Source organism: Oncorhynchus clarkii, chromosome 23 (assembly GCF_045791955.1).
Source record: "Oncorhynchus clarkii lewisi isolate Uvic-CL-2024 chromosome 23, UVic_Ocla_1.0, whole genome shotgun sequence".
NCBI lineage: Eukaryota > Metazoa > Chordata > Actinopteri > Salmoniformes > Salmonidae > Oncorhynchus > Oncorhynchus clarkii.
In genome coordinates, this window is record NC_092169.1 from 12,415,045 (window position 1) to 12,430,624 (window position 15,580).

The 15,580-nt window shown below is 42.4% G+C and overlaps 1 protein-coding gene across 1 annotated transcript in view; it reads right to left on the reverse strand.

Moving 5' to 3' along the window:
- Nucleotides 1-15,258, reverse strand: part of LOC139381240 (regulating synaptic membrane exocytosis protein 1-like) — a 56,588-nt gene extending 41,330 nt beyond the window's left edge. The window contains exons 1-2 of the mRNA XM_071124715.1: nucleotides 14,912-15,258; nucleotides 10,320-10,394 (exon numbers count right to left, since the gene is read on the reverse strand). Coding sequence (XP_070980816.1) covers nucleotides 10,320-10,394; nucleotides 14,912-15,075 — 239 coding nt within the window. The 5' untranslated portion in view covers nucleotides 15,076-15,258. The remainder of the gene's footprint in view (nucleotides 1-10,319; nucleotides 10,395-14,911) is intronic.
- Between the last annotated feature and the right edge of the window lie 322 nt (nucleotides 15,259-15,580).

Sequence of the window (15,580 nt, forward strand, 5' to 3'; positions counted from 1 at the left end):
TCTCCTTTTCCTTGGACACGCCCAGCGGGTGAGACAGAGGGATAGAAGTGGCCACTGGTCACATATTTTTTTTGCCTTTACCTCCCTTATCTCACCTCATTTGCTCACATCGTATATAGACTTGTTTCTACTGTACTATTGACTGTGTGTTTGTTTTACTCCATGTGTAACTCTGTGTTGTTGTATCTGTAGAACTGCTTTGCTTTATCTTGGCCAGGCCGCAATTGTAAATGACAACTTGTTCTCAACTTGCCTACCTGGTTAAATAAAGGTGAAATAAAATGAATAAATAAAATACTGGCTAGGGAGTCGGAGCTTCATTTTGCACGCCACCGGTTACACACCTGTCCAATATACACTGAATGGTCCATGACATAGACTGACCAAGCGAATCCAGGTGAAAGCTATGGGCCCTTATTGATGTAAATCCACTTCTGTCACTGTAGATGAAGGGGATGAAATAGGTTAAAGAATGATTTTTAAGCCATGAGACATGGATTGCTTATGTGTGCCATTCATAGGGTGAATGGCCAAGACAAAATATTTAAGTGCCTTTGTACATGGTATGGTAGTGCGTGCCAGGCAGACCGGTTTGAGTGTGTCAAGAACTGCAACGCTGCTGGGCTTTTCACGCTCAACAGTTTCCAGTGTGTATCAAGAATGGTCCACTACCCAAAGGACATCCAGTCAACTTGACACAACTGTGGGAAGAAATGGAATCCACATTGGCCAGCATTTGTACACTCAGTGTATGTACCCCATGCAGGAATCCGACCCACAACCCTACCAGCCCACTGATCCATGAGACTTACCAATACTCTATATCTGTACTAATAAACTCAGTCCCATGCCTCCTAATCGAGCTTCAGTGACTAAGGGTTCTGTTCCTGACTCACCCTCTCCTCTCAAATCGATATTCAAAAGGCAAGCGGGCATGAATCAAAAAACAATGAGGGAGTGTCAAATAAGAGCGAGAGAAAATCACTTCGCAGCCATTTAGAAATTAAGCTCTCTCTCTCTCCCTCTCCCTCTCCCTTTCTCCAAACAGGGGGAGTCATCCACCTGATTGATTTCTGTAAATTCACAATCCTATTATAGATGAGCTTGAAAAAAAAAAAGATTCCTCCTTTTGCTATTTGCAAAATTGGAAAGCAGTAAAGGGTGCCAGCTTTGTGGCTGGCCCCTGTAGGCGTAGAATAAAGGACAGAGAGGAGTGTGTGTGTGTGTGTGTGTATGTGTGTGTGTGTGTGTGTGTGTGTGTGTGTGTGTGTGTGTGTGTGTGTGTGTGTGTGTGTGTGTGTGTGTGTGTGTGTGTGTGCGTGCGTTTAGGTGGGGGGTTAAAAATAATGACAACTGCCTTTACATCATACTGACAAAAATAAAAATGTAGCCCATACTCAGTCACTCTCCTCTGTTCCTATGCTAGGAGGGTTGGTCTGTGCCCGCTGTGGTGAGGTGCAGTGGTCTGTGCCCTCTCTGGGTGGCACCTCACCACCATATGGCATCAACGGCATACAATATGCCACAGTCTGTCTTTCTGTCTTTCCCTCTCACTCACTCTTTCATTTTTTCTCTCTCTGGCAGGGTCTGCACTTCTACCCTCCCTCCCTTGCTTCCGCCGGAACTGTTGCCATGCTGAGTGGCCCGCATGGTTTCACCTTCCCCCTCTCCCACCATCTATCCCTTTCTTTCAGTCTCTCACTCATCCCGCCTCAACCTCTCCCTCCTCCCCTCTCTTAATTCCTCTCCTCTGGTGTGCATATTCCTCAACCATAGTTAGATTTTTTCCCTTCCTCCATCTCGCTCTTCTCTCCCTACTCTCTCTACTCTCTATTTAGCTCAGCGGCTCTCTGACACATTTCTCTCTATGACACACATGCTCTTTCCTCTCTTCATCTCTGCCTCCCTATTCCCTCAACCTATGCCTTGTTGGTCTGTTTGGTGATTATGTAGGTTCACCAACCTCAGGACACATGCACTATATTGATTATTGGCTATGCAACACAAACTCTCCTTGGGTACATGGAGTAAAATTAATCTCCACTCTTTAGGAGCGTTCACGTGTCTTAGACCGGTCTGGAGGGCCTATCCTCATTACTGAGTGGGACTTCAAGAAGCCTACAGCTCGTAGACAATAACAATTCCCAGCAGAGAGAGAGAGAGAGAGAGCGATGGAGGGAGAGACGAGAGAAAGAGACGAGATAGAGAGAGGGGGGGTTTGAGAGAGACAGAGGAAGATTCAGTCCACTTGAGAAGACACTCCACTCTGTCAATAACACACCTCATTACTTACACACTGTCACAAGCTTAAAGAGCACTAAAGTCACACACACATACACGCGGGCAGGCCGACGCGCGCGCACACAGTAATTAGCCAGATACCTGAGGTTGTCTATTTTTACACCACATTTTAGGCTTTATAAAACTGATAAAAGACAGGCAGTGTGGAGGAGATAAAGAGGAAGAGATAGAGGAAGAGATTGAGCGATGGAAATAGAAGATGGGGAAGACAGATGGAGAGAGCACCAGAGCCAACTGCAGAGCTAAGTGGGTAGTGTGCTCCCCAGACACAACTGGGCTATTCCATGCTAACGGAATTACGCTTGGACTTTTTCACTTTAAAATGTATGCCAAACAAAACCATTGATTTCATAGTTTAACAAACCACACAACTCTATGCACAAGGACTACTTTGAACAATTTACAAAGAACATTTGACAAAAATACATTTACTGGAAGAACTGTGTAGATGCAAAGTTTGGCGGTAAAATCTCCCTCAGTTTTTATGTAATCACATTTTCAAAAACTCTGTTAATTAAATATCTACTTGAATTAAGATTCAAATATGTCTGCAGAAAGAATGGCGTTGTCAGCTATGACACCTTGAGTTTGAAAAAAATACATGTTTATTTTTGAACTACAGTAGGCGAAGTGGATTTGACTGGGTAATGGAATTCCGGTAACTTAATGACATCATGGGTACCTGATCTGTACTTTACAGAAATGCACAATTAGTGATATGAATATCATTCTCTTCCTGGTGATGTTTCCTGAATAGGTACACAACGGTAGAACAATTTAACGCCCTTATTTGCATGTGGGTATTATTCTACACACGGGCTGTTATTGTAATGAGCTAACCTTTGGTTGGTCTGGACCAGACCAAATCTGAAACAATCATAGACGACCATGTTTCACGAGTTTGGACATCGCGGTACAGCACAGTAGAGCAGAGTAGAGTTTAGTACAGTACAGTAAAGCACATCACAGTAGAGTTCAGTACATTATACTGTACTGTACTCTAGTGCGCTCTAATGCAGGGGTTCTCAAAGTGGGGTCCGGGTCTGTGGTACTGCAGGGGGTCCATGACCAGATCTCAAAACAAGATTTTAAAAAATTGAATTATTCAATGAATTTTAGAACAAGATGAAATGACTTTTGGCCAAGGGATCAGTGAAATAAGTTTAGAGGGTGTAACACAACACAATGTAATATTAGGAATCTACAATTGAACCCTGTGCAACATGGGCCTGGGAGGCTCACGAATAATGGTATCCACAGTACTCCACCAATTATACATTTTTTTCAACTCAATACCCTCCCAAAGAATCTCTCTTCCTCATGGTAAAATGTGTAGAATTGCATGAAATTAGGTGCTAAGAGATGGGCCTTTAAAATGTTCCTTTTCAGGGCCCAAGACTTGGTTCGAAGTCATAGTTTATTTTTTATTATTTTTTACCTCAATCGAGTTGTGTTCTGATTATGAGGGGGTGATGTATTTAATACCACAAAAGGGGCCCCAAAAACTCCCTAGTCTTTGCCGATGACACGCATACCCATAACAAGATGATGCCACCACCATGCTAGAAAATATGAAGAGTGGTGTGTTATGTTGGATTGTTCCCCAAACATAATGCTTTGTTTTCAGGACATAAAGTTAATTTATTTACCACTTTTTTTGCACTTTTACTTAAAGTGTCTTATTGCAAATTGGATGCATGATGTGGAATATGTGTATTCTGTAAAGGCTTTCTTCTTTTTACTCTGTCAATTAGGTTAGTATTGTGGAGTAACTACAATGTTGTTGATCCATCCTCAGTTAACTCTTATCACAGCCATTAAAATCTAACTGTTTTAAAATCACCATTGGCCTCACCTGAGCGGTTTTCTTCCTCTCCGGCAACTGAGTTAGGAAGGATGCCTGTATCTTTGTAGTGACTGGTGTATTGATACACCATCCAAAGTGTAATTGATAACTTCACCATGCTCAAAGGGATAGTCAATGTTTGCTTTATTTAAATATTTACCCATCTACCAATAGGCACTCTTCTTTGTGAGGCATTGCAAAACCTCCCTGATCTTTGTGGTCAAATTTGTGTTTGAAATTCACTGTTCGTCTGAGGGACTAGATAAGTGTATATGTGGAGTACAGAGATGAGGTAGTTATTCAAAAATCATGTTAAAACCTCTATTGGATTGGTGGTTCCCCCTCGGGACAGTTGAGCTAACGTAGGCTAGTGTGCAAAGTTTTAGATGATCCAGTGAACCATTCCATTTCTGTTCAAAATGTTGTATCAAGACTGCCCAAATGTGCCTAATTGGTTTATTATTAACTTTTCATGTTCAAAATTGTGCACTCTCCTCAAACAATAGCATGGTATCCTTTCACTGCAATAGCTACTGTAAATTGGACAGTGCAGTTAGATTAACAAGAATTTAAGCTTTCTGCCAATATCAGACATTGTCTATGTCCTGGGAGATTTTCTTGTTACTTACAACCTCATGCTAATCACATTAGCCTACGTTAGCTCAACAGTCCTGAGGATGGGACACCGATCCCGAAAAAGTTTTAAGACTTTTTCTGGTCGATATTGTCTAAGACCCCTCCTTTTTACACTACATTTTAGCGTCACAGATGTTCAGGATGGAAAACAGTTGAAAAATGTATATCTGCCTTCATTTAGAAAATATATAGACCATTTGACACCCAATTTAACATGCTCCTCTGAGCTTCACATGTTGTTGCTCATGGGTCCTTTCACATGGAAATGCCCAGCTTCATATGGCTTGGCAAAGTCGTACAGAGCTCTCCCTTCGGCAGGGTGGGAAGTGCACCGTCTACAATCACACATACCATCACACACAAACACACTTCTGTGTGAAGCTCCATCTTCAGTAGGGTGGGCAACGCCTACACACACACACATGCACGTACATGCACATACATGTACACGCACACACACACACACACACACTCACACCGAGCTGAACCACACAAGGAACAATATCCTGTAACTGCAGAGAAATACAGGACATAAGCCATGCTAGGTTGTGTTGAGTTAGCTGTGTACTAACTGTGCTTCTCTTGTGTTTGTACAGTATCCATGCTTTCTCCTGTGAAGACACACAGAAGTAAGCAGTCAGGAACTCCATGCATATTCTACACGTGATTAAAAGCAGTCTCTTGACACTGGAGCCATGGCAATGGCCCAGAAACACTGCAGTCCACTCCTGAGCTTTGGGATTGGCCGGTAGTCACTTCCTGTGCTCTGTGATTGGCTAGTATCCTCCCAGGCGTATCTCTGCTCCAAAGAGTATAACAGTGAAAGAAGCTGGGCCTTATATATGGTACCAGCCAAAAGTTTGGACACACCTACTCATAAAAGGGATTTTCTTTATTTGTACTATTTTCTACATTGTAGAATAATAGTGAAGACATCAAAACTATGAAATAACACACATGGAATCACGTAGTAAACAAAAAAGTGTTAAACAAATCAAAATATACTTTAGATTTTAGATTCGTCAAAGTAGCCAATCTTTGCATTGATGACAGCTTTGCACACTCTTGCTATTCTCTCAACCAGCTTCATGAGGAATGCTTTTCCAATGGTCGTGAAGGGGTTTCCACATAATCTGAGTCGTTGTTGGTTGCTTTTCCTTCACACTGCAGTCCAACTTATTCCAAACCATCTCAATTGCGTTGAGGTCGGGTGATTGTGGAGGCTTGGTCATCTGATGCAGATAGCCCTTACACAGCCTGGAGGTGTGTTGGGTCATTGTCCTGTTGAAAAACAAATGATAGTCCCACCAAGCGCAAACCAGATGGGATGGCATATCGCTGCAGAATGTGGTAGTGATGCTGGTCAAGTGTTCCTAGAATTCTAAATAAATTACTGACAGTGTCACCAGCAAAGCACCCCACACCCCACTCCTCCATGCTTCACAGTGGGAACCACACATGCGGAGATCATCCGTTCATCTACTCTGTGTCTCACAAAGACACGGTGGTTGTTGGAACCAAAAATGTCAAATTTGGGCTCATCAGACTACAGGACAGATTTCCACTGGTTTAATATCCACTCCTCGTGTTTCTTGGCCCAAGCAAGTCTCTTCTTATTATTGTGTCCTTTAGTAGTGGTTACTACATGATTCCATATGTGTCATTTAATATTTTTGATTGCTTCACTATTATTCTACAATTTAGAAAATAGTCAAAAAGAAAGAAAGAAAAACGTTTAAATTGAATAGGTGTGTCCAAATGTTTGACTGGTACTGTATGTGCATCGTTACAGAATGTTACAAACATACATTCCTGTCATATAGAGATAAGAGTAAGCTCTATATGGTAAATATAAAGTTACAGAAACTGTGACTTATGCTAGCTAATGTTTGACTTGAGTTTTAGGTGATGCTAATGCTAAGAGGTTATCTTACATAGCCTGTGTTGCTCAGTGGGCAGGAGCAGGGACGAAACCAGGGTCTGAGTTTTAGTGAAGCCCGGACGGATGGATTGCATTTCTATCCAATTTAATCAGTCTAATATACTTTTTGGAGAACAGCAATAGCAATCAAAAATGACCCTAACCATTATCACATTGGTTGCTGTAATTTCATTTACCTCAGTCGATCTACAAACACATAACCTATAAACTATACAATTAGCCGCTACACATGAACTCACATTAACTTAGTACAGCGATTCAAAATTATCATTTCATACGTACAGAGGGATCTTTTAGCAGAAAAGTATTTATTACCAAAAAGTAAACAAATCATTTTGCTTTACAGAAGAAAAAAAATAGTTGCAATTTTACAGCTAATTTCCTGCAATTTGACACATTTTGCTGACATATGCCATGTTAATATGATATACAGTGCCATGCAAAAGTATTCATCCCCCTTGGCGTTTTTCATATTTTGTTTCATTACAACCTGTAATTTAAATGGATTTTTATTTGAATTTCATGTAATGGACATACACAAAATAGTCCAAATTGGTGAAGTGAAATGAAAAAAAATGACTTGTTTCAATAAAAAATAAAAAATGTAAAACAGAAAAGTGGGGCGTGCATATGTATTCACCCCCTTTACTATGAAGCCCCTAAATAAGACCTGGTGCAACCAATTACCTTCAGAAGTCACATAATTAGTTAAATTAAGCCCACATGTGTGCAATCTAAGTGTCACATGATCTGTCACATGATCTCCATATATGTACACCTGTTCTGAAAGGCCCCAGAGTCTGCAAGACCACTAAGCAAGCGACACCATGAAGACCAAGGAGCTCTCCAAAAAGGTCAGCGACAAAGTTGTGGAGAAGTACAGATCAGGGTTGGATTATAAAAAATATCAGAAACTTTGAACATCCCACGAGCACCATTTAATCCATTATTTAAAAAATTGAAAGAACATGGCACCACAACAAACCTGCCAAGAGAGGGCCGCCCACCAAAACTCACAGACCAGGCAAGGAGGGCATTAATCAGAGAGGCAACAAAGGTAACCCTGAAAGAGCTGCAAAACTACACAGTGGAGATTGAAGTATCTGTCCGTAGGACAACTTTAAGCCGTATACTCCACAAAGCTGGGCTTTACGGAAGAGTGGCCAGAAAAAAAGCCATTGCTTAATGAAAACAATAAGCAAACAAGTTTGGTGTTCACCAAAAGGCAGGTGGGAGACTACCCAAACATAATGGAAGAAGGTACTCTGGTCAGATGAGACTAAAATGTAGCTTTTTGGCCATCAGGGAAAACGCTATGTCTGGCGCAAACTCAACACCTTTCATCACCCCGAGAATACCATCCCTACAGTGAAGCATGGTGGTGGCAGCATCATGCTGTGGGGATGTCTTTCATTGGCAGGGACTGGGAAACTAGTCAGATTTGAAGGAATGATGGATGGCGCTAAATACAGGGAAATTCTTGAGGGAAACATTTCAGTCTTCCAGAGATTTGAGACTGGGATGGAGGTTCACCTGACAATGAACCTAAGCATACTGCTAAAGCAACACTTGAGTGGTTTAAGGGGAAACATTTAAATGTCTTAGAATGGCCTAGTCAAAGCCCAGACCTCAATCCAAAGATTGCTGTACACCAGCGGAACTCACCCAACTTGAAGGAGCTGGAGCAGTTTTGCCTTGTAAAAATCACAGTGGCTACATGTGCCAGGCTTATAGAGACATACCCCAAGAGACTTGCAGCTGTAATTGACTTTGCAGGTTGAATAGTTATGCACGCTTAAGTTCTGTTTTTTAGTCTTATTTCTTGTTTTTTTCACCCCCCAAAAAATATTTTGCATCTTCAAAGTGGTAGGCATGTTGTGTAAATCAAATGACACAAACCCCATAAAATCCATTTTAATTCCAGGTTGTAAGGCAACAAAATAGGAAAAATGCCAAGGGGGTGAATACTTTCACAAGCAACTGTATGAGTGAGAATGAAGGTCAGGGCCCCTGGACATGTTCCCTGCGTGCCGGGGTGGTAAATCAGCCATGATTACTACAAGTTTAGATAGCTGGCTAGACTAACTAGACTAATTTACCAATCCAAAAAGTTTTAACTGACATGTCAGTGAGTGAAATATAACAAGAGGAAAAATGCTAAGTGTCAAAATTGCACCTTGTGTATTCTACTATTCATACTCTCAACAGTAAGTTGAGACCCGACAGAGTTCCTAAATTATTATGTTTTTTCACATTCTCAATAAATACATGGCTGTTGAGGGCTCTTCCTTAACGTACAGAGAGTTATGAAAGCTTTTCTCTATATTTGTTTATCTTTCTCTCTATCAACAGGAATAGTAGGTCTTCCATTCATGCATTCTGAATTCACTTCACTTGCCCTTTACAAAGATCTGCTTTGCATTTCTTGAGCTCCCCAAATTCATATGACAGATCAACATCTGTGCTCATCTAGGATCATATATAGAAAAACAGATAGTGCATGTACAAAACAGCCTGCATGTCAAGTGATACCAAATTCCTTATAGTTCACTGCTTTTCATCAAAGTAAAGTGCTTATCATTATCTGAATCCCGTGCTGACATTCCGTATGTGTCAGAATACTGACCGGAATTCGTGGTATAATGTCACAATGGGCCGCATTCCCGGGATTCCTCTGGGAAGCAGGTGTGATTTACCCCTTCATCCCACCACTCTCTGATTCAACCTCTCACACACGCATGCATTATTGCACAAAACACACAAGTGAACGCAAAAAAAACACTCATATGGACAACCACACACACACACACACACTGCAAATGTGCACGACTGTGCAGACATAATTACTTACAGTACGTACACACATAACATGTGTTCAATGTGCTACAGAGACAATCTCTATTACAGACATAAGTGTAAAGTAGTGTCCACACCTCCCACCACCTAAAACACTGAAACATACTGACAAACACTTACCCATTCTCAAATAAGTCCTCAAACTTGCCTCAGTCAAAGGGAACTTAGATGCTGGACGTATAGTTGGCATACCGGTACTTCGATATGACATACTTATCACTCTGGATGGATACTGGCTGTTTTTCTCATCAGAGCCAGAGTGATAGGAAGTTGCTGGGCTCAGATTACCCAACCGCAATTTCTAACTTTCTAACCTCTAGGAGGATACAGAATATCTGACCCTGGACCAGCTGTTAGGGGCATCAGGCTTAACCACTTATCCACAGCACAAACCCATGTCAAAGACTAAAGGATGGCTCAATAGTACTTAAGCGTTAATTGACAAGTGATGTCCATCTTCTCACTGGGTTGTGGAATGTTGTCCATTAGCTTGGGGAGCTAACACAAATCTTCAGGTCTCAGGGTAGGTTACGCATTACGCGCGCCCCAAACCACATCCGTTACACTTCACCCCCCTTCGACCACAATGTCCTCAGAGACCCATCCCGGGTTTAGGAAGCAATGTGACCGACTGGGCTCAAACCCAGGCTTTCTGACCACCCCAAGACTGTGTTACAGTAACCAGCTGACCATTAAAAAGAAATAGTAAGCAAAATATGGTTGTATAGTGGTTTTTACCTGACATCATTTTGCTGAGGAGGCTTCTTTTGGCCTACCAGGTTCACAGTTCTTGCTTGGATGGGCTTCTCCTCCCTGGAACACACAAAGGGGACAATGTGATTGGAATGTTGTCAGAAAACGTTGTCAAATGTTATACGTCGGTGTGGTTTGAGGGTTCTTTAGAAGGTGTATGCATGACTCTCTATCTAGACATTGGTCGGATTCCTCTGCTCAGACGTTGCTGACACCTGCTAGATCTTACAATGCCTGAATAGGTATTTTACATATCAGCTAACCATATCATTTGTTATGGCAATCTGGTGCCCAAATGCACAATCGATGAAATGGCACCCAACCATTGGTTGATACATGCAACATCTGAGCACGGGAAGGCGATTAAACATTGGATGGGTGAAATTACCACATTCACAGTGTCATCACTAGTTACCACAGCCACAAAGTAATAAACCCCACCTATTTGTACAATTTATCTTATTAGATGCGATTTTAAACTTAACCCTAACCTTAACCACACTGCTAACCTTATGCCTAAGCCTAACCTTAAATTAAGACCAAAAAGCACATTTTTGTTTTCATGAACTGATATGAAATAGCCAATTTTTACTTTGTGACTGTGCTATCTAGTGAAAACCCTTTCATAGCCATAAATCAAATCCACTACTTCCTGTTCTCCATCAACAATTAACCAACACCTGACCAATCAGAATAGAGAAAATAAGTTGCTATGTAGAACATCAATTACAATAACAAAGAACACTGATTTATGATATTTTAGAACTACACAACAATGACTTAAAAAATTATATTTCTGATAAAATAATTATACACTGGAATGTTTTCACTTTTACCTCAAAATATCTACTGTTTTCTTTTTTCCCCTCAGTAATCTGACACATCAATGGGTTGGTCCTCTGGTTATCTTGATCACAGATAAAACCGTTTGAGAACCCCACAACATGGAGGCGTTCTGTCTAAAACTGAAAGGGGTGACAGATCTGTTTTAACACACTGTGTTTGAGCTGTCATTAGATGGGTGTTATGAAAAAAAATTGGGTTCGATTGCAAATGTGTCTGACTGTCCAGTATTTCAGCTGTTCAAACCACCATTCTTCAATTACACCGATTGGGTGAAAAAGTTGCTGTATAAGCAAAACCTAATTATTAGGAAACAGTACCAGAGGAGCACACTGAAATCTTACAACCATCAGATACTTTTTTTCTGACTGTGACCTATGCATGAAAATATCTGCACATACAGTACACACACCCACACATATGCAAGGGCAGATAGTATGAATACAAATGCAGTGTGTAAATATTGATATGGCAGATTGGATTAAATCCCAGTGTGTGTGTGTGTGTGTGTGTGTGTGTGTGATCAGTACCAGTTTGGACACACCTACCCATTCAAGGGTTTTCCTCTATTTTGACTATTTTCTACATTGTAGAATAATAGTGAAGACATCAAAACTATGAAATAACACATATAAAATCATGTAGTAACCAAAAAAGTGTTTTAAACGAATCAAAATGTATTTTATATTTGAGATTCTTCAAAGGAGCCACCCTTTGCCTTGATGACAGCTTTGCACACACTTGGCATTCTCTCAACCAGCTTCATGAGGTAGTCACCTGGAGTGCATTTTCATTAACAGGTTTGCCTTGTTAAAAGTTCATTTGTGAAATGTCTTTCCTTCTTAATGCGTTTGAGCCAATCAGATGTTTTGTGACAAGGTAGGGGTGGTATACAGAAGATAGCCCTATTTGGTAAAAGACCAAGTCCATATTATGGCATGAACAGCTCAAACAAGTAAAGAGAAACGACAGTACATCACTACTTGAAGACATGAAGGTAAGTCAATACTGAAAATTTGAAAAACCATCAAGCACTATGATGAAACTGGCTCTCATGGGGACCACCACAGGAAATAAAGACCCAGAGTTACCTCTGCTGCATAGGATAAGTTAATTAGAGTTAACCGCACCTCAGATTGCAGCCCAAAAAAATGCTTCACAGAGTTCAAGTAACTGACACATCTCAACATCAACTGTTCAGAGGAGAATGCATGAATCAGGCCTTTGTGTTGGAATTGCTGCAAAGAAAGCACTACTAAAGGACACAAAAGAAGAAGAGACTTGCTTGGGCAAAGAAACACGAGGAGTGGAATTCTGTCCTTTGGTCCGATGAGTCCAAATGTAAGATTTTTGCTTCTAACCGCCATGTCTTTGTGAGACGCAGAGCAGGTGAACGGATGATCTCCGCATGTGTGGTTCCCACCGTGAAGCATGGAGGAGGAGGTGTGATGGTGTGGAGTGCTTTGCTGGTGACACTGTCAGTGATTTATTTAGAATTCAAGATATACTTAACCAGCAAGACTACCACAGCATTCTGTAGCGATACGCCATCCCATCTGGTTTGCGCTTAGTGGGACTATCATATGTTTTCAACAGGACAATGACCCAAATCGCACCTCTAGGCTGTATAAGGGCTATCTGACTAAGGAGAGGGATGGAGTGCTGTATCAGATGACCTGACCTCCACAATCACCTGACCTCAACCCAATTGAGATGTTTGGGATGAGTTGGACCACAGAGTGAAGGAATAACAGCCAACAAGTGCTCAACATATGTGGGAACTCCTTCAAGACTGTTCCAGCTGAAACTGGTTGAGCGAATGCCAAGAGTGTGCAAAGCTGTCATCAAGGCAAAGGGTGGTACTTTGAAGAATCTCAAATGTAAAATATGTTTTGATTTGTTTAACACTTTTTTTTGTTACTACATGATTCCATATGTGTTATTTCATCGTGTTGATGTCTTCACTATTATTATACATTGTAGAAAATTTTAAAAAATTAAGAAAAACCCTTGAATGAGTAGGTTTGTCCAAACTTTTGACTGGAACTGTATATGGGGTGTCATAGTGTCTATGTTTCATCAGTGCTTCTCACATTAGTGGGTTTATCGAATAGTTTTACAGCATAGAATGCGCAGATTAGATGACATATCAGTTCAGCCCGCGTCTACTGTAAACTGATGTTGTGATTAGAGTGAATGATGCTATCAGATATAGGTGAGTTCTGTGAGTGGAAGACTTAAAAGGTTATTTTCCTCTCCAGAGTAAGGGCACACAGGCTACTGTAGCAATTAAGATCACACAGCAAACCACATGAGCATGCGAAGCGTGCATGCGCACACACACACACACACACAAATGCTATAGTGTTATAGGGCCAATGCATAGCCTAAAATGAAAATGATGCATGATCACTTATGCATTGGACACTTCCTTCTTTAGATGCAATAAATCGATCTGCAGTTTCAGTACAGGACCATCACTCTGCACAAGGAGCCTAAAATAGAACACAGACGTGAATAGCAGAGGAGTTCTCATAGGAGCCCGGTTATTCGTTCTCTATAAGACTATGCGATAGCAGTGACTTGTTTAACGTCATATCACCTCGCTGCAGTTTGACAGGCAATCAGTGGAGTAATATGCTACTCAGATAAGGTTACGTCTAAGTCACGATGACAAACCTTCGATTTTTTGTCGTGACAAATACAATAGACGTGCTCCTTCCACACCGACGCAAAGTCTGTGTGAAAATACTAAAATAGCACAGGCTGACTGTGCTGATTTTCGACCATCATCAACTATAATCAAACAGCACATAGGACATGGACTAGGCTACATGCATTTACGCTAGCCAGTCTGTAGAGATGGGTTGTTGCAGCCTGATGCGAGAGTGCTGGCGCTGGCCTACATCGCTGTTATACTCAACCCACCGCATCGCCAAAGCAGCGACCTAACATGCAAACAGCTGTTGAGATACGGGACGGAAACACTCCGCTAGAGCAGATATGCACTGATTTTACAAGCAGAAATTAAGAGAATCTCGGTCGAATCACGTTGTGCAATCGCAGCCTGAAGTTAGCCTGTAGCCTGCGGACGCAGTGCTCGAGATACTGGGCTATAGGCTATATATAACCTATATAGCCAGCAATTTGTTCGGATATGACAGAACACATGATTGTATTGCCGGGAAATGGGTGAGGTTGAGAAGAAATTAGTTAGGGCATCAGAAGACACTGGAGTGTGACGCTGCTGCGTGTCTCAGGGACGACACACCCCTCTCTCTCCCCCTTCTCTTTCTCTCCCTCCCTCTCTCACCCTGTTCGTCTCTTGCACCTGTGACAGCGCTGACCCAACACATGCTTACTCAGAAACCTCTTCCTCCCTCTCTCTTTCACACACGCACACACACAGCGTGTTAGGGCATCTTAACTGTGTAGACTAAATTATAGGCTCTAGATGGATGAGAGTGAGGGCGAAAATAGGCTACACTATATTTGCCGAGAGGAGCTGGGGCTATACATGCTGATACACACACACACACACACACACACACACACACACACACACACACACACACGTAAATAGCATTTTTGGTTAAGGTTAGGAAGGCAGATATTTGTATAGGTTTGGTATCTATTGGTAGCCTAGCGGCCGATGAACAGCAGTATGAGCACCATCTCTGCACTACATCTCCCCAACATCTCCTGAGCAGAAATAGCCCCAGTGTCTCTCTTACTTTAACATGGCCTCTTCCTTCTCCTCCTCCTCCTTCTGTCGAGCTAACACGGCCATGATTATCTTCCTCTCTTCCTCAGTCAGATGGCTAAGGTCCGGCTCAGGCATGGACACCGGCGCAACGGGTGGGCGCGGGCCGCCCCGAGGGCCCACCGAGGCGGACATCTTCTCCCACCTTCCTCGGCGGCTCGGATTACGGACAGAAATCCCGCTGGCGGAGCCCACGTATCACGACATGGCCCACGGACGAAGCAACGGCTTGGGCAAGTGATGCAAGGCTCTCATGGTGGCGGGCACCCACGGCTGTAGTGCTTCTTCGATTCCTAGTCGCCTTTCCTCTGCCTCTCTCTCGCTCTTTTCTCTTCTCCCCCCCACCCCCCTCCCGCCCGCCTCTCCCCTCCACTTCCAGTTACCGGGAACCCATCTCTGGTGGAGAATGATACTCGGTCACCTGGGAAGGCTTAGTTTTCTTCACAGCGGAGAGATGTTACTCTGCCGCTGCCCAGGTTGATCCGCTGGCTGGGTGCCTTGTTTTCTAACGCAGCCGCGCTCTGCTGCTGATGCTGCCGCTGTCAGGGAGATGTAGAACAGTCAATGGGACCGCAGCCACTGAAACGAGCACACCTTCTCACGCCGGGAGCGCGCATTGTCATTTGAGAATGGGGGTTCA